The sequence below is a fragment of the Seriola lalandi genome, unplaced genomic scaffold (assembly GCF_002814215.2).
Source record: "Seriola lalandi dorsalis isolate HSWRI2012SDOR001 ecotype SW California unplaced genomic scaffold, Sedor1 jcf7180002054682, whole genome shotgun sequence".
NCBI classification, from domain to species: Eukaryota; Metazoa; Chordata; class Actinopteri; order Carangiformes; family Carangidae; genus Seriola; species Seriola lalandi.
Genome location: NW_019525235.1, coordinates 658,967 through 684,071, shown reverse-complemented (window position 1 = coordinate 684,071; position 25,105 = coordinate 658,967). Strand labels below are relative to the sequence as shown.

The following is a 25,105-nucleotide window of genomic DNA, read 5'->3' as shown; positions in this document are numbered from 1 at the left end:
TGGGGGATGGGGGGTTGGGGTGGTGGGGTAAGGTATGTGGCAGTGTTGCTACAGTGGGCCTGGGATGTGTTGGGTATCACTCCTTCCCTTTGTTTCTCTTGCCCTGACCTCACGACACCTCCAACAAAAATACAGCGGACATCAAAAGCCCTTATTCAAGAAGGGCAGGTATAATCAGCTTCAGCATCATCAACATCACCACTGTTATTCATGAATATCATTGTTTTCTTCATCATTTCAAGTGACAAATGAAAACTCGGCGTACAACAAATGTTAATTTTCACCAACAATATTTACATAAAGTTTTCAAAAACAGAAGGATTTTCTTATCACGTTGTTGTAAAGAAATAAACCCAAACACAAGAACACCAAGCACACACATACATACACACTGACCAACAGTCAAATGTGAACAAAAAGAAAAAAGATATTATTACTTATTGTTTTTCATATTCATTTTGTTACCATTCAAATAATGCTTACTTGAACCCTGATTAGGAGAAGTCACATTGGTTTTCACCAGATGCTTAAAACAATTGAAAGGGTGAGTTAGGGGAGGTGAGGTCTGTCTGCGCAGGGCGAGACTCACACAGGGACCGACTGCACACAATGACAAAGGTGACCCAGAAGACTTCTGGGCTGCCGCAGTCGTCATAATATGATTCAGCAGAATAAAACATCAACTGCAGTGCCTCCAGGATGAGGTTCCTTCAGCCTGATTGTAAACCACACACACACACCTACACACACACCTACACACACACACACACACACACACACACACACACACACACACACACACACCTTAAGTTCCCCAACTCTTAAAGTACAGGGTACCCTTAATTTAATATTGCACAAACTACAGCAAAGCAGGCAGCTTTCCAACAGAGTGAGTCATTGACGCTCATCTTAAGAAAGCCATATCCATCAAGGAAAACTAGTGAAGAAAGAACGGGGCTGAGAGTATGACAAGGACAAACAATATCAACAGCCTCAGAAGAATATCTTGCTAATCCCTTGGCAAACAGGTGCAACCCCTTCAGCCAATAAAGCTTTCAGTTATTTACAAAGTAAACAGAGAAGTGAAGGCTGTGGGTGACGATGATAAATTTGGGGGAACACACCCAGGAATAAACATCTCAAAGAAGATGGAGTCCAGGAGATGGATGTGTCCAGCGACACAGACTGATAACAGGACTGCGAGTCTACAGCCATTATAGCAGCTCTGTAAAGCTGTACTGAGACACAGCAGTGCTTTGAACCACATGTTAACATCAGTAAGCTAACTTGCGCACTATGACAATATTGATGTATATCAGGTATGTTTACCACAGTCACTATATTAGGTTAGCGTGTTAACATGCTAACATTTGCTAATTAGCTCTAAATACAAAGTACAGCTGAGTCTGATTTGAATGTCATTAGTTTTGCAAGTATTTGGTCGTGAACCAAAGTATTGAACTAATCAATATTTTGACCCCAGGATGGCGCTCAAGAAAATATTAAGGGATCACCAAAGCTATTATAATTCCTAAGGGGGGAAATGATTGTCTCTACCAAATTTCAAAACAGTCACTCCAATAGTTGTTAACATTATTCACTAAAAACAAAAAATGTCAACCTCATTTTGGTGCCAGAAGTAAAGTCACCAATCTCAGTATGGCTCATCCTCTGGGGACCATGAATCTCTGTCCAATATTTCATGGGAATCCATCCAGTAGTTGCTGAGATATTTCAGTCCGGACAAAAGTGGCCGACCAGCCGACAGAACAACATTACCATCCCTAGTCATGCAGCCAAAACACAAATTGGCATTTAATGCAAAAGACATTTGCAGAAACTTTCCAATACTCCACAGACTGAACAGTGAAGGGATAGATATCGAATACACTGGGGAAAGGTATCATTTATGTAACCAAAAAGTCCGTTTTGAGAGCCTTTATTCGGTGGCAAAGTTGTGGGCAGTGTTGGCTGTGTCTGTCAACTTGAATTAAAGCTCAGGAATCAAACTGTAATTATCCACACCTGCAGCTACCAGTTGGCTTCACCAGGGAGCGGAGCAGTGACGAAAGATTGGACACAAGGAGAGCAAGTGCACCGAGTGGAGCAAAAAAAAAAAGTCTTGACTGAGCATCTGCAACGCTGCCATGCCGTATTCATGAGCTCAGGATTGTTGAAGGTCATTGCTGACAGTGTTGGTGCCAACAAAACGCAATAAGTTTAGAGGCGTGAGACAGGTGGCAGTATAATAAAACTGGGATTTGGAAATTGCTTTCTCCTTTATACTGTTTGGCTCTGAGCTCACTATCCGTTTTAATGGTGCTGCTGTTTGACTGCTGGCAGTGACAGAACATAATGTTTGGGACTCCTGATTATTTTATGGAGTGTGAAACTTTCTTTCTGATGAAGTATGTAACACTTTGTTTTCTAAAGTTTGATTTTGAAATTTTGAAAAGGGAGCTAATGTCTCAAACATCCAATGAAGTCTTGAGTCAACCATACATTTCATATACTTTGTATATGGCATATTTCTTGCTATTTTTTAGAGGTACTAGTTACCTTTATGGAAGATTCATGACCTTGAGCATGACTGCTCATGTAGTGTGTTTTTATCTAGACAAATTTTGACACCTCTGTATTTGTACTCTTTGATTGTAAATTTCTTTCCAAAAAACCAAATGAATATACTGCATATTTATATATGCATTCCATATAAAACATGAAATATTTCCTTATTTGTTTTAAAACAATGCTTTATGGTCAGTGTGTCAAATGTGCAAGCTCAGTTTATGGCAAAAGGAATAGTTACTGCTTATCTACATACTGGGGTTTAGTAAGGTCAGAACAAAAGAGAAAGGTTGATTTAGCAATTATTATTATGTTTACATATACAGCACTCAACATCTATTGGACCCCAAACTATGGGGAAGAAAAGCCAATGTCAACAAAACACAAGGGATAAACAAATTACATGTAGAAACATTTAAGATGAGTCTGTATCCCAAAGCACTCCCACCCTCCAGTCTACCTGGAGGATCAGTGGCATCTCACTCTGCCTCATGCTACTAAAAATAAAGCCATATCCCCCAGTTTACAGGGTTACTGATGACGAAGCATTGTAAACCAAAGTAGCATAGTAATTTATCACTCCTTGAGCAGGATGTAATCCTGGTGAAAGGAAATGGCAGAGGTATTGTGTTGACTCATCACCTGCACACCTGCACATTCAAACCACAATTGGTTTTCACAGCTTGAGCAGCAGCGATCGCCCACTAATTATGTTCCTAATTTTGACGAGTTTTTATCCCTGCCCATCATTCTCAGGGTAACTAATGACAGACGGCGCTACATGTTTTCTATTATTCTTAGCAAGTACTACTTCTGCAAATAGTGTGTCCCCCAGGTCCAAGGAAGCAGATATTGCTCCTTTCTGACCACCTAATGGGAGTGTAATGTGCTGTGACAATGCAGGCAGTGGCTGTCAAAACAGTGGGCCCTGTTCCACGGCTGGCCAATTGTTCTGAAGGGTGCTGGACTGGATCAGTGCATCGCAGCAGCCAGCACCGAGGCTCACACGAAGCACACTTTCCAGAACACACATACAGCACGCTGTGTGCGGCCCAGACTGGCTTACAGAGACACTGGACAGGAGACTAACCCGGTGTAGATTGGACTACAATTACACTATCTTTCAGTTTCTCAGTGGTGAATGGTGATCAGGTTATCATTGGCATAAATCAAAACAAGCATCAAAATACAAGACACTATCAAATTATAGCCAGACAAGAGAAAATAAAATCCACTGCAGGACCAACAAGCATGGATTTTGATGGGGCCAGCACTAATGTCTCAGCCAGAAAACAATCAGCTGTTAGGATTTGCTTGCTCAGTCTAACCTGACAGATATTTGAAGGGCGAGTCCTCATTTAGAAATAAAAACTAAGCCACTGCAGTAAAAAAAACTGACTTACCAACAGGATTATGCTTCACAGGTCTTTAAGAATGTAAAAACCCAGACAGACAGTTACAGTAGAGAGTACACTAAGGAAGAGCAGATGCCTGTGTGAGTGGCTCTTAATGGCTGACGGTATTCACGTTGCTGCTTTCTGACTGTTTTATTTACGTTACAGAAATATCGAGCTGAGCTGAATGCGCCTGACAAGCAGGGCAGCTACCAGTACACTCTGTGGTGCTCTCAAGCACTCAGGGAAGAGATAATGTCTAATCTGCTTCTACAGTATCTCACAGTGGCAGATCAGACCATCATCTAATATCACACCCACTCTCTGTGATGCACAGTCATTCGTAGGTTCTGGGAACAACAACAAGAACGCAGAGAAGGCCTTGTTATTTTGTTTCGCTTTCCGTGTTAAAGCAAAAAAAAAAAAAAAAAACGCATCTGTCTGTCTGACTGTTCCCAGATATGCAACCTATTGTTCAGCCTCATGGACTCACATAGAAGCAGACAGACTCTTGGTTAGAGCTCCGACCATACCTGCTGTTGAGCAACACATTGTGCACAGGTATATAGAGGAAAACAAGAGGAACAAAGAGAGGAGGATGAGAGCCCTACATCCATCCTCTGTGTCCTCCACTTCATCTCCAAACCCTGAAATCACAGAGAGGACATCGCCTCTCCCCAACTGCTGCTCACCCTTTCAGGTACTCCTCCCTTAATTTTCACCGGTACTAGAATCATCATTAAAACTATCATCATCGTTATTATTGTTATTACATTTTCAAAAAGTGCAGATAGAACTTCCCCGTGCCCTCGTTCAGAAGGCAGGGCAGTAAAGGAGGATGGGGAAACAATGGCAGTAAGAAGAGCAAGAAGAGCGCAAGATGAGAAAGAGAAAAGAGAAGAAGATTTCTGCCGAGTCTGAATTGGTGTTGCTCCTGTGAACACGCACGCACGCGCACGCGCACACACACACACACACACACACACACACACACACACACACACACACACACACACGCGCACGCAGGCACACAGCAGTAACGCAGCAGTCAAAACTGCTGGGGATCGACCCCCGTCAGCACAAAACAAGAGCACAGGGCAGCACAAAGAATTCAAAGCTTCGATAAACAGACAGAAGTGTGCACACACAACTGAATGCGTGTGCACCAACAGCACAAACTTTGCTTTTTGCTTCTGTTTTCATCTTAACATTGGAAGAAGATTTAAATTGGTTTCCTCAGTTGGTGATGCTGTGAAAAATGACATCATCGTATCTTGGGGAACTTTTTTTTTTTACATCTTCTTTTTTCTCTCTCCATGTCAGGGCTTTTTTGTCTGGAAAAATCAGGAGCGATCCATTTCATGAGTTTATTGTGTTCCCGCTTTCCCAACATCGGAAAGTTCAGTTTATTTATTTATCTTTTTTTAATCTCTATTTTTGTTGGAGCTACAGCACAGCACCCACAGCACACAGACGACAAGGGGGGTGGGGGTCCAGAAAGGAGGGATTCACTAATATTGTGCCAGAGGAAGAGAAAGAGGGAACAATAAGGAGGAAAAAAAGAAGAGCATAGAGAAGAGGAAGTAGGGAGGGAGGGAGACAGCAGTATCAACAATTCCATCTTGAGTTCAGCTGGTTTCATCACAAACGGAGTATTGATTGCTTTCGACAACTTCAGCTGAACATTAAACCACTTTTGAGTTAAAGTAGGGAGGACTGAGATGGGGGACAGGATATTGTACACTTAAGATAGATGACAAAGACGAGGTGACAAATGAAGAGAGAGGAGAGAAGGGAAACAGCAGACAGGCTATGGATAACATACTGTATACTAGTCATGTGTATAGGGGGAGTTCTGCCAATCTATACGCCTAATATATTAATATGTATATGTACATACAGTACATACTGTATAGCATTGTGTACCTGGAATAGTCATACAGTAGGATTATATGAGATTAGATCGTTATTTAAGGTTCTCTGTGATCCCACGGGACTGGCACCTTAAATGGGTCAGGGGCTGCAGTGCAGTTCAGAACCAAGGGGTCGACAAAGAAACTGAACATCAGACCTCCACAGGCAAAGTGCATAAGGACAGACAGACATACAGACAGTCAGAAACAGGGGGACCATTGGCAAAGTGGTGAGACATAGAAATTAAGACACCGCTATATGAGAGTTGGGAAGAGAAGAAGAGAGAAGAGTCGGAGAGGAGTAGAGATTTTGAAAGAAAGGAGTTTAAAGGTTTAATAGAGCAGATGGCTAATTGTACCCGTGTTTCGCAGCCTGGCAGCAAGTCAGTCTTGTGCATAAGGACGGGAGTGGGAGGAGGGGACGGGAGAGAGGAGTGGGAGCGGGGTAGGAGACGGGAAGGGGCCATGGAGGGAGCTGGGCGGTGCGATCAGGCCTTGAGAGCGTGCCACTGGGCGACGTTAGTACGCGGCCGAGCGAGCATGTCTTTCCAGTGCTTCACCTCCGCTGGTCCACTCTTCCACGATAGATAGATCTGAGAGAAGGGAGGAAGAGAGGGGATGATGATGTAGACAGAGTCCTGTCAGACGCGGAATAGGAAACATTGCATGCCGTTTTTATTCAGACATGACAAGACAAGAGGAAGATCTTCACATGATATTCAGCACCTGATGCACACAAGGCAGCAGTGTCAGCGCTGGAGAACAGCATCACTGATGTATTTTAAAATGAAATTTGCTGTTAAAACCTTAATCAATGACTCATGAATGTTAGGGACACTTTGCGCTTCACTCTTCACAGCGAGTTCTTGAATAACTTCATTATTTCATTTCAGTCAGCCAATTCTGCTGCCTATTCTACCAAGTCAGACAGTGCACAAACACAGAATGACAAGACGTTAAAGGATAGTTCATAATAGTAGATGAGAGATCATTCAGCAGCCAAGCCATGTTTGTACTGTAAATATGTAGCAGGAGCCAGCAGCCAGTTGGCTTAGCTAAGCATAAAGACTGGAAATGGGGGGGGGTGTAAAACATAGTTGTGGTCCTACAAGGTTTTATTTTATTTTTCCTGCACCACCACCAGGGGAAAGATCATTTTTATGCAGACTGATCTAACCTGAATTTTTTCATGTTCTGAAGAGATCATAATTGAGTGATACATTTATTACAGTGGTCTGTAAAGCCAGCATGACATGCATCTACTGTCTCTGCATGTTTGATGCTGGCCCCTGCTTTAATTCAGTGTTGTCCCGAGATGGAAATGCTACGGAAAAGTTGTGACCAAGGGCAACAAGACTAAGTTGACAAAGTGTTACCTTGCCGATAACGTCATTGCGGCTGAGCCTGTCCTTGTCCATGACAGTGATGATGATGGTGGTCTCCCTCAGCACATGGGCGGGGACATCGAAGGGGAAGGACTCATTGAAGACAGGGTTCAGACAGCGCTTCATCGTCACCGTCTTCTTCTTCTCTACACGCTTGTCCTTGTGCATCAGCCACACCTTCACATATGGATCTACAATATGGACGGAGAGTGCAGCAGTTTACATGAGATGGAGGATGAAGATGCACATTGAGGGGGATTTTTAGGGTCAGGTTTGCAATTACCCTCTTAATTGTTAAAGTCAGGGAAGGCAGCAGGGAAGCAGATACCTAGTTTGAGCTCAAGGTCAACTTATCCCTTGAGCTAGGAAACATACAAATGAGGAAGTATTTATGGAAATAGGGCCTGGGATTTGTACTACCAATTCTGGAGCATTATCATACTCTGTAATACTAACAGCCACCGCTCCTGCTGTGGCAGGAAGAGGTAATTTTACAAAGATATGCCACAGAAAGCATTTCACAGTGAGACCTGATACTTTGAAAACTAGCACCAAACTGGGCTGACACAGATTTGGCTGGGAGGCTGAAGATCCTCATAGATATACAGAAAGAGACAGAACAGGATAGAGAGAGGGCAAGGGAGACACACTTGACGTAGTGTCACCTTGCTGCCGCAGCTATCTGCGGTGCGACCCAGCTCAGGAGCCAGACGGCAGCCGTCGTCCGCACGGACAGGTCAGGAAATGTTTGAACACAGAGCCAGAGCTGTGTGTGAAGCCACAGAGCTTCCAATGTCAGAAGAAGGGCTTCAGACCGGTGGACAAGGGCTAGAAAGAGAAAAGACTAAACAAACGAGGAGGAATCTCTACCTGAGGTGCCCCCGATATCCATGGCTTTGAGATTGCGCGCTTTGATGATGTTCACAGTGATGGTGTTGGCAGTGGGATTATAGCAGAGTGACACCAGCAGGTCTCCCCGTCTCCCCTGCGGAACACACACACGCGCGCGCACACACACACACACACACACACACACACACACACACACACACACACAGTGGAGTATGATTCGCTCACTCTAATATCAGATTTCATCAGGGAATATCAAACTCAGATTACTCACTATTTTATTGTGTAATCTTACATCGCTGCCCTCTCTGCTCTAACCCCTTGTGCCAAACACAGATGGTCCAGTGACCAGGGTGGCTGAGCTGAGCCTGTTGCTCACCCTAAAATTACATCAATCAAGTTCACATGCTAAAAGCAGTCAACGAATGGCATCAAACTCGTATTCAATAAAACTGTAATCACAACATTTGAATGAAAAAACTGGATTTGTCATCATTCAGCCTGATGACCTGATGGTCATCCCCTCGCTCTTACACTGCCATCACTGCAGGGCTTGAGCTCCTTCCAGAAGGTCTTTATCTGGCCCAGTTCCACCTTGTTAAGGGGGATTGACACTTCTCCAATGGGGTCATTCCTGCTGAAGCGGTCGTAGTCCAACACCTGAAGGTAAAGAGTGCGCTCTCTCACCTTCTCATAAGGGAAGCCTAAAACAGAGGCAGAAACAGATAACGCTGAGGAGTGAGCTTAGTTACAGAGAGTGAAAAAATATTCCTGACAGTGCAGAGAGAGCAGTGTAATCTGCACCGTGCTAACAGGGATGAATTTGGCAAAGGCCAAAGTGCATTTCAGAAACGACAGGACCTGCCAGCGCTCTCTCTCAGATGACTGAGACGGATCATTATACTCCAGTCACGAAGACCTATCACATTCATTTTTCAAGAGCACTGGCCATTGTTCTAATTTTGGAAAGGGTTTGAGCCTTTTGAACATTATTTTGGTTAATTTAACACTGCGCTGTCATCCGAGCACGATGGTCCTAATGAAACATATTCAGATCATACAGGTGTTACAAACCTCATCGCTCTGTGACGCTGCTACTAAACATCTGCCGTTGACAGAGCTCAAGAATATTGTAGATTTTTTTTTTTTTTAAACAAAAAAATGACTGCAGTGTCTTGAGCTGGAGGTTTTATCAATGCAAAAAAAATTTTGTCCTATTTTCACACATTCATTGTGACTTGTCACACAACTCCCACGATGCTCTCTGAGCGCTGAGGAACATTGTCATTGCTATGAATGCCTAATGAGACTTTACAGACTTCGGGCTTGTGAGTGAGCTTATTCGCTCTCTGGTTAAATGAGAAGCCACTATTATATCTGTCTGTTAAATATAAGGCTACAGCAAGAAGCTGGTTAGCTTAGCTTAGCATAAAGAACCGAAGCAGACCTACGTTTTTACACTTGGTTTTTATATGGATTGCACAAATGAGACATAAGGTGATCATTAGGCTTAGAGGTGCTGGTACATGCATTTTCTTACCTTCAAACAGCCGGAATAGCTATTTCCAGCTTTCCAGTCTTTATGCTAAAAGAAGCAGCTCCTGACTGTTTCTTCATAATTAGTAAAACCTTTCCGAATTGCCCCACTATTGCTTTAAAGAGTTATGCCAAGCTGTCGAATCTGTGGAAACCAACCCTCTCAAGCATAGCACAGAAGCACAGATCATTTTATATTAGAATGTTTAAAGCCCCTGAAAACCTATTCTCTTCATTCAGCTTCATTCAATGGGGTCTCATATGAACACATAATTATCTGCCAAAGTGTGAACACTTGTGGTTATTTCACATGAGAGATTTGTGCACTTCTATTTTCATTCGTACTATTCTCACTAGTTTGAAGTGGAAATCTGATGAAACAACACCCACACAGTCCAGATGCAGCAGCTTATCAGAGTTTTTCAGTGTTTTACTGTTAAATCATAGCAATTGTTTTAGCTTAAATGTTCAGAGTTGCTTATTTAGTTATGAATATTTCATGTTGTAGGGATACGCTTATGATATAAAAACAGGTTTTCAGGAACTTTGATGGGTAAAATGGCAAAATGTAACAGAAAGTGTGTAACAACAACAATAACAGACAGGTCTCTGAAAAGTAGCTGAATGGAAATAACACAGACCTTCAAACAGGAAGGTTTCGTTCCAATGGGGGTTGAGGTTCTTTCTCTTGACCTTGGTTTCCAGCTTGTGCTTCTTGTCAGGCAGCAGGTAGATCTTGACGAAGGGGTCGGAGGTGCCGGAGAAGTCCTTGGCCGGGAGTTCCTGGCCCCTGAGAACTTTGACGGTGAGAGTGGTGTTCTGGAAGCTGTAGCCTATGCTGAACTGGATCCGGCCTAGCTTCTCACTGATAGGCCCTTCACCGTCATCATCCTCCGACCCTGGAGACAGCTGCAGGGCCACCATCAAAGTCACATAAATATGAACACTCATACATGCAACAGCAGCAGCGGCAACCACTCACACAAAAGGTTCAGTCTAAGAACACACACACTTTTTGTGACACAAGCACGTGCACTCAGACCGTGAGGAGGAGGAGGAGATTTTAGAGCTGCATTTCTATCCTGGCATATAGAGGCAGCTGCTTAAAGGCAGAGATTGGTCTGACATTAAGAAGAGTGAGAGAGTTTAATTTCCTTACTAATGTTCTTAAGAGGCAGGAGGTGCTCAGATTGTAGATAGGGAAGATTTAGACCACCCAGTCTCTCTCACAGCCACTCTGACTGCTTTATCACAGCTGTGTACTAAAAGGCCGCTATCTGATAGAAAGCAGCGGACAGAGAGAGGGAAAGGGAGAGCAAGAGACAAAGAGAAAGTGCAGGAGAGAGAGAGAGAGCATTGAATGAAGGGACATGGAGAGAGCGGGCAGGGAGGCACAGCTCAAGGTTGCCTGTCTTCACTGGCAGCTGTGTTGTGTTTATGGTTGTTTCTTTTCTCCCTGTTGCTCCACCGTCTGTCTCTGTCCTTTAATTTTCTCTCTGTCTCTCTCTAACAATAGCATTCATTGGAGCGAGGCAGTTGAGGACTTTGAAAGAGATAAAAACAAGTAGTTAATGAGACCAACTTTGTGCAAGAGCCTCCACTGACACTTTGAAAAACACTAGCCTGAGAAGTGGTTTGCATGCAAACACTCACTGGGAGCATTACCTGAAATAGCTGATTTCAGAATTTCAAAGTGACAAAGACTGACTCACTCAGAATTTGTCAACATGGGTTTCAGAACTGTGTGTGAAATATTCCAAGTCTAATTTATCAAACAGTGTGAGTCACCTTGGATGGCTTGTCTCACTTGATTGCCACTGTGGGAACTGGCTGTGTATTTTTTTCTATAATGACTCCGTTATTACCATGTGCAGCTGTAAATCATCCTGTGCATGGAGGATGACTCTGAAGCACGAGCCCTTGCAGCGAGAAGAATTACCTCATGGTCAAAAGTATGTGGACACAAATACCGTATGTGATCACTGAACATTTCACTCTCAAACCACAGGCATCAGTGTGATTCCTCCACTCCTCTGGGACGTCTTTCCACAACATTTTGGACTCTCGCTGAAAGGATTTGCTTCCATTCAGCCGCAAAAAGCATTAATGAGGTCAGACACTGATTTTGGCTGATATAGCCTGCTGCACAGTCAGCGTTCTGATTCATTGCCAAAGGTGTTGGACGGGGGTTGAGCTCAGGACTCCAGTCTAGTCCAGTCCAGCTCTTCCACGCCAAACTGGAACGGTCATGTCAAGGTCAGTTTACTTATCAGGAGGAGTTCTACTCATCCTGTGAAAACAGCTGTAAAACGTCTTCTGTAGCTCTGGATGGAGCTTTTCAAAGGTCTGAGAAAATAACCCTGATGTTGGCTTCCGGGTTTATTTCTAGACTTGGGGTTTGAGACTACAAGTTTGAAACTGAAAGCTTTACTGACCTGCCCTTGCTTTACAAACTGTAGGATGCATGCATGTAGGATCCAGTGGTTTTGGAGCTTGAGCCAGGCTAGTTGTTAAAAATCTGAATATCTTGAAGTCTGTTACAGTTTTGTGAACTGAACAGTTTTGACCAATGATTTTTAATCTATCTCCCCAAAATTTCCCCAATTTTATGGAAGATCAACACTGGTGTGTCCCTTTAAGATTTTCTGCAGAAATTCTCGATTTTTCATATTTTCAACAAATCCCATGACAAGCCAAAAAGTAGCAATGACTTGAACCTACTGACAAATACTGTCAGTGTAGGCAAAGCCTGATATAAATGATCCCTCTGTGCCACAGAGCTCCACTGTTGTGCAACAGTTACTAAAACCACAGAAATGGGCCACGTTATTGTAATGGGTGATTTTCCTTCAATAGAGGGAATTGAGGCAATCCCACAAACATCGTACTGGTGCCATAATTACCAACTAGTGCATATTCATCCACAACCAAGTGTCAAACAAATTTGCTATTTCCTCCTTTTTCAGTAACATTTCCCTGCCTTATCCGATACCTGGAATTATGGGGCCCGAAAAAGATTGGGACACAAAGACAAGGGCGTCCACATACTTTTGCCCATATCGTGTACACCGAGCGTTATCAGCCTAAGTGACAGTGGGATTGATGAGTGGTGGGACAGAGGGTCTTACCATCACCATGTCTCCAGTGAGAGAGTTGGCCAGGTCAGTGACGGAGGAGTGACCGTCAGCATCAGGGGGTTGACCCTTAGGGCTGTTAGCTGGCTTGTTGCCCCTGTAAGCAAAAACACAGTTTGACGCAGAGGGAAAAGAGCGAGAACATGTGCTGAGAAGCTAACTCATCTCCAGAAAGAGAGAATGTCTGAGCACACAGGGAGTCCAACCTCCACCTGTTTGGCGCTAGACCACTGTCTATCTGAAATGACCAATTGAGTCCAAGTTTGCTTTGGACAGAAGTCGCTTCAAAGTAGATTGTGCTTTCTCTAGCTATCATGAGCGATGCCAAATAAAATCTGCCAGAGATTCCACAGATTAACGTCGGGCGCTAGAACTGAGGACATTTGATGCAGTGGGTTGTGTTTGATGAAACTTGGAATCTGAGATGACTATACATATGTCCAGTGTGGCAAACATCCATATCTCTAACAGGAAAGTTACCTCCACTAAGTAAACAAACACATTTTCAGACAGAACACGAAACAGAACCACTAAATTTAAAATTGATAGAAACCCATTAATTATGTCCAATCCCCAGAGTTTATGATCAACCCTTAGTCCCTCTAAAGACATTAACAAGACACACATGTATAATGACATGTATAGCAACAGGACGTTACTATATATACACAGTAGACAGACATGTATAGCAACATGTAGAGGACCAGACGTTTAACAGGACAGATGTTATAGTGTTTGTGTGTTTAAATCTCTCAGTTATTAACTTTGCATCAACACAAAATATTGATTAAAAAAAAACATAAAGGAGAGAGCAGAGATCTCCCATGGCACAGCTGATACTTAGGTACAAATGTTAATAGATGTTAAGTTTAGTTCCTTCACACGAGGATTGTTGAAAACATAACATTAAAGTGGGAGAAAAACCTCTATGTTCATACATCATGATAACAACAAGAATCACAAAGTGTAAAGAAAAGGAAAACCGGCAAAAGAAGACAAAAAATTAAAAGAGGATAAATATTATGAGATCAAAGGAATCATGAGAGAAAAGATAGAACAAGAAAGAGCCAAATGCAAAAGTCCTGGCCAATGCAATATGACACATTGGACACACAGCACTCCATAGATGACTGCTCAAGGCACATGGAGAGGCTGAACACTGAAACACCGTTAGGCAAGAAACAAACAGTAAATAGAGACGAAAGACAAGAACAGAAACACAGAGAAAGAGAAAAGAAACGAGCAGATGCAGAGAGGATGCTGCAGACGCACAAACTGGACAGAAATCATAAAGACTGTAGATAAGATAGAAGGTTTAACAAGGAATGTAAGAAAGAGAAAAGCAAGCTGAAAATTATTTTTTCTGTATTAGAAGAGATAGCAAGTATTAATAGCATGAACAGTGAGGTTACAAAAAACCAAAACCAAAACAGAGTGAGATTGTTACAAACACCAGCACATTAGAGAGAAAAAACAGAGCTGCAAGAAAAGATAGGGAATGAAGGAAGGAAAGCCTGGAAACACAAGAGAGGCTTAGTTTGGTCAGTCTGATAAGTATCAAAGAATAAGAGACAAAAAAAATAAAGAGCTATGCACACACAATATCTCTAACAGGAGACAAAGGGGCGAACATGCTAGAGGGAGAAAAAGAGCACAGAGAGGAAAAGAAAAAGACAATAAATACAATTGATCACAAGGAAAAAGAGAGAGAGAGAGAGAGAGCAAGAACCGTTGCTCTTTAAGTGGAGAGCTCAAAATAAACGATAGATGAGATATAGAATGAAAGAGAAATAAGGGGTAGATATACAATACAAAATATAATATCATTGAAAACACAAAAAGGGACAAATAGTAAGAACATAGGAAGTGCACATTTAGAGTGTTACAGAAGAGGGCATTGTTAAATAGAAGTGATAACTACAAATGGTACAAGTTCACTTTAAGTCTAACCTGATTTTCCAACCAATTGGCAACACTCTAAAAGTGTGGACTGGGGACACAGGGCCAAAGCACAAACGGGCATTGGCTACATGTGCATATATAATATATGCAAGTAGTTGTCACTCAGAGAGTGAAGGCAATGCCTTGGACAGGCAGGAAACAAGGAGCCCATAGAAAGTCTGTCTGTCTGGCCAGCATTCTTCTGTTGAGCTTTTCACTGAGAGAATGTATGTCTCATGGGTGGCACTTTTTTGTTGGCGCTCTGAACTGCAAATTTGGATGAGAATTGATGTTGAATGCAATAATGTGTACATTTTTGCAGAAGACAAGGACAGAACCAGGGGAAAATATACTGACAAATAGACAGACAGAAAAAGCAAGCAAACAAGACAGGCAAACAGACAATCACTTCAACCAGCAAAGGAACCAGAGCGAGACGGGGGGAAGGAGGGATGTTAACCATTTCGGGAAGGGAAGGGACTGTTTATCAATTGGTGTTAGTTGTATTAGTTGCCAAGGGAGGAGGTAAATGCATTTTCGGGGGGCCTGTTTTTTTGCACAGACTCTAAACTGCAGTCAACAGGTTTGAGAGGTGAGGAAAAGGCTGGGTAAAAACACTTAACCAAGATCTGAGGATGAGCTCAAACGAGCTCTGAAGCTAGGAGAGAGACTTATGGCTTGAAGTAAAGCAAGGCACCTCCCTCCTCCTCCACCTCCCAACTATTGATGGGGGAGTGAACATCTTCAATTATTCATTCTGCTTCATGCTTCATTCAGGGGTTCAGTGCATTCTCAGGTAAGAGCTAGTGCAGCCAGGGGAATGGCCTTTCTACCAGCCCTGCTCTACAGCACCTGAGGTGGTCCTCTGCTCCAGCGCTGCCTCCAGGCTGTTTAAACAAAGCGGCTGGGGCTGCAGATTTGTTGCAGAAAATAAGGTACTTCCTCCAGATTATCCAGTTTCTGAAGAGTATCATGAATTGAAAACGAAGATTGGTCTCAATTTATTCCATTTCTAAAAAAGCAATATTAATTGTGGCAGATGGTAATACTACAACTGCTACATTTTGGTGCCAATGCTTTTTTCTGTCTGACCCCTTGGGGGTTGATGTGGAAATTTATGCTTTAGAGCCTGCAGTTGTCTACAGTATCCAGTGGGAGGCAGAGTGGACTCGAGTTCAAATCAGATTCTCCCACAGCTAAGGCACAGAAAGTGGGCTGTTGGCATAGCAACGGCTCTAGAAACACAGACCATACATATGGGGGTTTGAGGTGTTGTGACAAGAGGTTGTTGGGAGTGGACGCAAGGGAAGGGTGTGTTTAGAGGGGTGCAGCAAACAGGCAAACACACTGAGAACAAAGAAGATAAGGTATAGGATATATGACAGGTACGGGTGAGAGCCTCGCAGACACACACATTCACATGAACAGACATATGGAGGCAGGCGGGGCCACTTTGGGTTTCACCGTCCTGTGATACTATCCTGTTTTGTTACCTGACCGAGGGCCAGCAGCTCGAAGAGAGGGGGAGGGGGGGGGAAAGACACTCCACTTCTAGGCTGGAGAGAGACGCGAGAAAGAAAGCCCAACCCAGCCCCAGCTTTTTTTTTCTTTTTTTTTTTCCCCAGACACTCAGACTCCCCACCCCTCTGCAAACATGTCACACTCAAACAAACACGCTCGCCTGAGACCGTGAAGTGATGTATTTCAATGTCTATGCTCAATTTTATAGTCGCCCACTAGATCTATCATTCTTCAGGGGCCACATCATACTTCCCAGGATCATTCACAGTCAAAACCGCAGCAGTAAAGCACAGCGCTGCTTACATAACTTCATCATCCACATGAAACACATGTACGTTCACACTGGAGTCAGCCAGTCATCCCTGCTGCTTCACTTCTCAAGCTATGACCAAAGACTCTGCTGCAGCACATGAATGTGGATGTTTTCACTGTTGACTAATTACTTCCTACGTTCTGGAACTGGAAATGAGTCTAAAATAGCATCGTTTACTGAAATCCCATTTCAGGAAGAAGCAACAAGGGAGGTGCTAAATGTATCTGCTTCTTTCACTGAACTCCAAAAAGGAAATAGAAAACAACACCACAATTCAGTCAGTTCCAAACGTGGATCTCTATAAATACTGTTACATGTCTATTTTATTTTTATTAGAGGCCATATTTTAAATGTATTTTAACACATTACTTCTTGGTTGGTTTGCAATTGCCCTGTTAACTATATAAAATAAAATACTGTAGATGGCAAACAGGATTCGTTTCAAATCCAAAGATGAGCATAATGTTGTAACGGTTCAGAGCCCCACCTCCCTTTATAGCCTCCCAATACTCTCTGCAATTTAGCAGTCATTCTTCCGAGCTCAACCAAAACAACTGACCTATCATCCCGGGGAATTTCAGCAACATGAAATCATCAAAACATTTTTCAAGTCCATTAAAACTCCAAACACGAGTCTACCAAATGTTTTGAATCCCGATTAAATTCAAAGATTGCCTCTGAGGTGGAGGCTGCTGCAGATGTGCCACCTGTTCTGAGGCAGGACACAGGAGTCCCAGGTTAATGCTCCTAATAGCTCCTCTCCCCAACCGCCATCCATCTATCTGTGTGTATGAGATGAGCATGTGTAGCAGCATGTACCTGCTGGCTAGAGTGCTGCCTCCAGCCCTGCATAATACAGGGATGTGCAGAATACAGTGAGCACTCCCTCCTACTACTCTCATTGAAGGAAGATGGATTTGCACTCTGAATTTTCTTTCATCCTCCCCTGACATATAGATGGATGGAAATATGAATGTGCTCCCCTCCTACTCTTCGTTTTGTGGTTCCTTTTTTTTCCCCCCGCGTCAGTGTTATCTTCTTTCCCCCCTCTCTTAGCATGTAACTGAATGCATCTCAACATTCCCCTTGTGATGTGAGGATGAGCATGGTGGCTACAGGGCGCCAGAGCCTCAGGGGCAGTCTTAACCAGAGCCCCTGAAGACTCTGCTGATTAGTCGGGCCTGCAAAGCCCCTGTCACAGGAGGAGCACTGTGTCAGACTAGCAGAACATAGCATAATCAATTTACACGTGTTTGTCCAAACACACATACTGATTATATCATCTGGAAGCATTATGACAGCAGTTTTTCTTTCTATCATCTAAGAAAACAAGACTGGTAAACCGCACTCTAAACATGCATGTGACCTCAAAATGACCTAACATTACATTAGCCTAAACACACCATGCTCCACCACATAAAGATTAAACTCCTCCTACTCAGACTAATGCGTTAAGAGCACAAACACAGTCATGATGTCAAATAAACGCACATTTATATTGATTTAGATAATAGGTCAAAACTGCCTGTTTATCATAGCCTTTCGTGTCACTTAAGCAATGTAATAAGCTCATAAATTATGGAGCAATATCATATAGCCCACTTGGCAATTAATGGACACTCAGAGAATCTCAGAATGCATCACGTCTTTGAGGCAGAGAAATCTACAGCTATATCTATTAATATCTGCAAGATGTGTTCAGAAACAAGAAACAACTCTGCTGGCTTACTCAAAATGATGTAACATGCATGGATGAATAATTGAAAGACCAAAGGCAAGTGGATTTAATGTCAATGTGGCACAAGGACGTATCCCGCCTCCCCCGTCCCGAGCCTCCACCCTCATTGGCCCGTTGGCTTGCTGCTCAGAGAGAGATCTAGATTCAAAGCTCTCGGGGATTGTGGCTTCTCTTTATAGCAACAGTGCAGGAGAACCTACAGTATAGGTTCACTGAATCGAAACAGAATTGTACAAGTGAAGACCGATGAGGCATTAACGAGCCACTCTAACATCCTAATTAAGCTTTCTAACATCCACAACCTATGGATGCCTGGGATATAAACATCTCAGCATGTGTGGCCCCATAATCAAAGCAACATACAATTTTGTAATCCATCCGAGTTCCTCCGCTATTTTACTGCGCAGCCTTCCCACCCGCTCTCTCCCCTGCGAGTGTGTAACCTTGGTTTGAAAGTCTCTATCACTACCACCAGCTCTGGTGCCTTTCAAACTGTCAGTCAGCTCCTGCCTCACTTCATAAACAAATGGCTGCGCAGAACGCTTTCATCCAGCGATCGCACACACAAGGTCAGTGAAGGAGCGTAATGAATATCATGCACTATAACACCTTCTCATGGCCAGTGGGGATAAGACTGTGTTTGTTTTGCTTGCCTTCAACTATGGCCAAGCAACAATGAAGCATAAACACTGCTGAGGGGTAAATGAAAAGCCTCTCTGTTGTTATTTGTCCCTACATGCTGTTCAGCATTTCTGTTTCCAGCAGTGGAAGAGGCACTGTGATCTTGTACATCAGTAAAAATACCAATACAACAATGTAAAATACTCCAGTACAAGTAAAAGTCCTGCTTTCAAAACCCTACTTAACCTAAAGTACAGAAGTATTCTCAGCAAAATGTACTTTCTGCAATAAAATGTTCCTGTTGGTGACACATTTAATTAATAAATGTTTAAAAAATCATTAGCATTGACACGTCTCATCAATGTGTAAGAAGTATATTAACGTTGTAGCTGGTCAAGGTGGGGCTAGGTTTAACCACTTATATACTGTTAGGTAGTTTAGTCTGGTCCCAGGGGTTGGGTCGCCTCCTAAAGATCTTAGCATTAATCTGAGGGGCAGAGAGATGATTAATGGAGCAGAACAGAATTCTGCGACATAGATTTGTATTCATATTTTACAAACTGTTCTAATCTTTGCTTTTTCTTATGAAATATTGGAACATTTTAGCTTTCTTGAACAGTTTTTCATATTGAACCATCTGTGAGGTTTAGATGGGAATTGCCAACTAAAGGGTCATTAAATCATTGGTTTAATTTTTAACTATTTGTTATATTTTATAAACGAATCTACATTTGATAATAGAAAATCTGTTACAGTATTTGTAGAGTAACTATTAAAGGTCCCATATTGTATAAAGTGACCCTTACATGTCTTTTTTGATTAGAAAGCAGGTCTAGGTATATTAATATATTAATACTGTGAAAGTATCAAAGAGCTCAGTCCAAAGAAAGATGCACACAGTTTGTATTAAGAAACTGTGCCTTAAAATGAGCCGTCAGGACTTCTGTAACTTTGTGATGTCACAACAAAGCAGTTACCCCTCTCAGCCATGCCCCAAGCCCCGCCCACCTGGACCCACAGGCTCAGCCTCTCTTCTGATTGGCTCACCAACCAGTTGTTACTAGAGCTCCAGAGAGAAGCCTGAGAGGAGATGTGAAACTGAATTGAAATAGTTTTTGGTTCTTAAAACCACAAATATATCATCTTATGGATATCAAAACTTCAAATAAAACATAGGAAAAGTGTCAAATATGGGACCTTTAACTATAGCTGTCAAATTAATGTAGTGGAAGAAAAAGTACAAAGTACAGAACTTGAGTAAATGTACTTAGTTACTTTCCACCACACATCACTTGTGCAGAGAACAGCTCTTTGCTATTCATCACGGGAGGAGAGATTTCACTTTGATGTTAGCACTGACGATTTTGAGAGTCACAAACTATTCACATTAACTTCAGAGGCTTTGTGTTTGGCGGAAATAATTTGCCAGTGTCGTCATTCAGATAGGTCAGTTTTTGTTGAATAAATTCAAGGGGTGCAACATGAGTGATGCAGGTATGGAGATGAGTGACGGGCACATGAAGGACATGTTTGATGTAAATGCACAGACTGCGATGATATGGCTGCACAGAGGGGTGTGGAGAGCGAAAGGCGAATGAAAGAATGGCTTTGTCTCCAGCTGGATGCAGGCTCGAGAGCCCCGTTTAGAACGAGCAATATGCCAAGAGCGTGATTGATTAAATCATGGTCAGACATCTGTGAAGTCAGCACTAACACCATGGGGAATGATATACTCCCAGCAAGCTTACACCTTGCATTTTTAATACACTGTGGACTTATAATGTTTATTCGAGCGCCTAAATTTAGCAACCAATTAAAGTGTGGCTAAATCATTCATTATAGATTTGAATTTGTAATTTATCATGAAACAAACAAAACAATACGTGGCTCAAGTGGAATTAGTTTACAGCTCAGGAAAGGGATAGACAGGAGCTCAGTAAAGTGGCCGAGACATTCATTAGTCAAATCATTCTTTTTTTACTCCCTACCTCTCTATTGTTCACAGACTGTAAAGCTGCCAGTCATTCTGTTTTGACTGAAAGAAATTAAATGAACCTCAGGTTAATCTAGAAAATACCACAATGCACTCAATCACCATTATTCGAGGTGAGTCCTGCTGGCCGTGTGCTGGACCGAGCGGCCTGTGGTTCCTTCTTGCTGTTTAGTCTATTAGTGGATTTCACAACCCATTTAAGGAGGTTTCCAGGTGAATAAAATTCTGGAAAAGCCAGATGTAATGTGCACAGCAAATTACACAGAAAATTGTACTCCTCTGTGGCTCTACGGGTTTCACACTAATCCTGAACAATGGCAATACTTTTGATGTTCACAAAAGCGACATTCTTAGTCAAAGATGACTTTCATGCTTGTTTGTAGCTCCACGTAGCGCTGTGTGGACTCCAGGAAAAGGCCACAGGACGCTCGGGGGCAGGAGACTAAAATGAGGCCGACAAACTGAGACACAAATATCTCTCAGTAGTTGTTGACGTAGCATAGCTCTAAAGGCAAACTTTTTATGACAAATAAAGGTGCTTACTATTTTGGGGACGAAGGCACAAGAACAAAAAAAATGTCTCCAGCCCACATGTGCAGCTTCATACTGCAGCTGTGCAGTCTACATAAGAAAACAGTTACCATCTTTATTGTAATAGAGCCCTTGTTTTAAGTCATGTGTCAAATTTATCAAACATTGAATGAGGAATAATTGGCGTGACAAGTAAATCAGAATTTGTTCACCCTCTTCTGCCATTTTTTTTTTTAAGGTGTATGTCATATTATGCATCTCAAAAATTGTGTCCGATTTGTCACAGAATCAAAGTGAGGTTAAAACAGCCTAATTGGACTGCAGAAGAAATCGAGTGTGTCGCATCTGCCTAGGGCTGGACCAAACACAGGATTACGCTGTGGCTCTGTGGTGTTATACTCTTGCGCAAATAATCAAAAACCGCCGTCCGTGGCTGAAAATGAGCAAACATAAGCACAGCGTGGTGTGAGCCTTTTCTCTCACATGACAACCACCCCTGTACTCTTTTGTTAGTCTTAAACTGTTCTACAAAAAAAGAAAAGTTGGTCCAATTCCTTTACAGAATGCAAAAGCAATTATTTTGGGAGATAGGGAGCTTGTGCAGAAGGTGGCTGGCAAGGAAAAGGTTTATTTTTAGCAGCATGTTTATGTAAGTGACTAACATGTTGTGGAATAATGAGGCGGCTCTCTGGGCCCTCAGTGGAGCTACAGAGACGGGACTCTCAGAGTAGCAGAGGGTGATTGAAGGAAGCTAATGAGCAGGAGGGGAAAAAAAGAACATAGGAGTAGAAAGGACAGAGATAATAAAAGCATGAAGATACAAAGGAAATACGACAATTACCAATGGGAGGTCTCTGTAAGCCAGTAGTAAAAAGACAAACAAATAGAGATGAAAATGGTGGGGGAGAATGTCATTGCGATATGGGGAGATAATTATAATGGCCAAGACAGCTGGCATGAGAAAACACTGTTTTATGTGATTGGCTGAAATTTTACCTGTAAAAGCAGAAAAAAGGACTGGAGTAGCAGTGAGCATCTCACTGCTGTGATTTATGAGCTCATTACTGCTTTACAGCTAACATCCAAATTGCTTTATCTCTTTACTCTTTCCACATTATGGGTATTTTTTTTTTCCACATTTGGTTTTATAGTCAGCTCTCATTTTTATTTCTGTAACAGTGTGTCGAGCTGTGGTGCTATTTCAGGTGCAGGTCTGTAGCACAATGCACCTAAGTGCAGTGACTCACCGAAAACACTTCAAAACAAAACTACTTTCCTCCGCCTAGATTCTGAAATCATCTCCTGCTTTTCTTCGATGTCACGTATCCTTCACGTCCTTTCATTTGCACCCCGTTCTCCCTCATACACACAACAACCACTCTCATACGTTATCCGGTACCTCTTCTCAGGAGGGGGCTCCTGATTGGTTGGTGGTGCTGCCTGCGCTGTTTCCTGCAGGTCAGGGATATTGGCAAAGTCATCTTGCTCGGCCACACCAATGGCCAAAGCCAGGACCACCAGCTTCCCTTCACTGGCTCCCCATAAAAAAAAAATACAATAAGAGATAGAGACAGAGACAGAAAGAGAGGCGAGAATAGAGAACAGAGATGCAAAGGATAGGGAAATCGAACATAAAGAAGGTGTGGTGCAGGGAGAGAGAAGAAAAGAGAGGTCATTTCAGGTGAAAACGAGGACAGAAATCAGAGAGGCGGCTGGACAATAAGAGACCGCATGAGAGTAAACAGAGGAAGCAGTAACAGAGAAAATGGTCATAGAGGGAAAATCAGCAAAAACACCCGAGCAGTAAGCACTTTGTCCAGGGAAGGATATTAAGGCGATACCTTAAACTGAAAGGCCAAATTAATAATACTGTAATGATATTAATGAAGTGGTGCTGACAGCAGGTGCAGGCTGTGTTCACATCATACAGACAACAAATAATTAAGGGAACTGTTGGTGATTAGTTAATGATCGTTAATGGATGTGATATTCAGCAGTTTGCACATCAGCTTCCACACAGGTAAAAGTTATGTACAGACCTGCATGCATGCATGCACACACACACACACACACACACACACACACACACACACACACACACACACACACACACACAGTAATGTATCTAGTTATTTAACCTGCCTTCTGCTTTCCCTCCAGACTCACCTTTCCCATCGAACATGCCTGTCATCTTTCTCCAGAGTTAAGATTTAATTAAGCCTCATTAAGAAGATCTGGACTAATTGTTTCTATTTGAGTGGCACAGTATCTGGAGGTGCTCGGTGTATGTCACCGTTTTCTGGGTCACTGCTCTCTCACTCTCCGTGTTGCACTCTTCTCATTTCATCTCCTCCATTCTGCTACAGTTGCCCCCCTCCTTCATCTCCCCCTATCCCCCTTCTCTTAATTCTCTGCCTCCTCCCCTCCCCTCCTTCCTGTCACCCACACCCACGGGTCTATAGCTTAAGGCTCTGACCGGGTTACAATATATCTCCGCTAAGAAAATATGGTGCTGCCAGGCTGTGGAAAGATATCACCCTAAACTTCACAATTTCATCTTCCTTACACGCCGTCAAAAGCTTTTCTTGCAGCTCCATAAAGCCCTGTTTAATAATCTCCCTGTTATATGTCTATACTAGCAGTTCCCAACCTTTTGTCTGCTACGCTCAGAACCACTTTGAGATAAAGTCACCACCCAACATAAATGATATCATTTGAAGTGATTTCATCTGTATTATCTATTCTAACTATTTATGCTTTAATTCCAGTTCACAACTTCAACATTTATCTACTACTTTAAGCTTATTTTTTCAACTTTCATTGTTCATTCAGCTACAACTTTGCATTTAACTCTGTATTTTTATTCTGCTAACTGCAGAAGTACCCCCTGGAGCACACATACCCCTAGTTGGGAATCATTGGTCTATTCAACATAATGGTATGCTGCTTACACTGGTACTGTAACCATAAGGGTTTATTGGATCCCTCTTCTCCCATCACCTGTTAAGAATGGCCATTTGCACTCAAGAATATTGGTAAAACACTTTCAATCAATGTCTTGAACATTAAGGAAGCACGAGCGAGCGGGGGAACAGACATTAATCACACCAGGATAAATTATTGATTTTAAGAGAAAAAGTATGAAGACCAATCTCCAAGAGATCCATTTGGTCAAACGGCTCCAAAGGCTAGATATCTGTGTCAATGACATCAACACATTCATTGAGCAATGATTCACCCAGATAGGGAATCTGGCCAAGATTGAAATTAACTGGCTTGAACAATGGGTCATGTCTATTACTGAGCCACTCTGTCATCCATCATACGAGGTGTCACTGTTGCAGAGAAGGAAATATGCAACAACAGTGATCTCAATCTCGCATTTACAGAGATAGGTGCTACAAGCCACATTTACAATGATAGGCGCTATTCTCCATGACCTTGGTGCTCGCATGTGCTACGCTGCTAATGCTCAGTTAGTCTGTGGCATTAGTTCAGCTGTGTGGTACTCAAACACCCAGAGAAGCTTTAATGTACATTAAAAAAGAAATGGTGAAGGGCTACTGTAAAATGCATTCAGTGGAAAGGGACATTAAATACATGTTGCACCTTGGCAGTGTCCTTCCTCATCCCTTCACCACACCACTCTCTGCCTCATCAACCCCCCC

At 42.6% G+C, this 25,105-nt stretch overlaps 1 protein-coding gene across 2 annotated transcripts in view; it reads right to left on the bottom strand.

Moving 5' to 3' along the window:
* Positions 1–5,241: 5,241 nt before the first annotated feature.
* Positions 5,242–25,105, bottom strand: part of syt7a (synaptotagmin VIIa) — a 74,452-nt gene continuing 54,588 nt past the window's right edge. Inside the window, exons 2-8 of one of the 2 annotated variants that reach the window (XM_087178275.1) lie at positions 22,837–22,968; positions 12,774–12,876; positions 10,287–10,554; positions 8,644–8,813; positions 8,131–8,245; positions 7,252–7,451; positions 5,242–6,468 (exon numbers count right to left, since the gene is read on the bottom strand). In XM_087178275.1, the coding sequence (XP_087034401.1) occupies positions 6,364–6,468; positions 7,252–7,451; positions 8,131–8,245; positions 8,644–8,813; positions 10,287–10,554; positions 12,774–12,876; positions 22,837–22,968 (1,093 nt within the window). In that variant the 3' untranslated portion in view covers positions 5,242–6,363. The remainder of the gene's footprint in view (positions 6,469–7,251; positions 7,452–8,130; positions 8,246–8,643; positions 8,814–10,286; positions 10,555–12,773; positions 12,877–22,836; positions 22,969–25,105) is intronic. The other variant, XM_087178276.1, reaches the window with a different exon arrangement.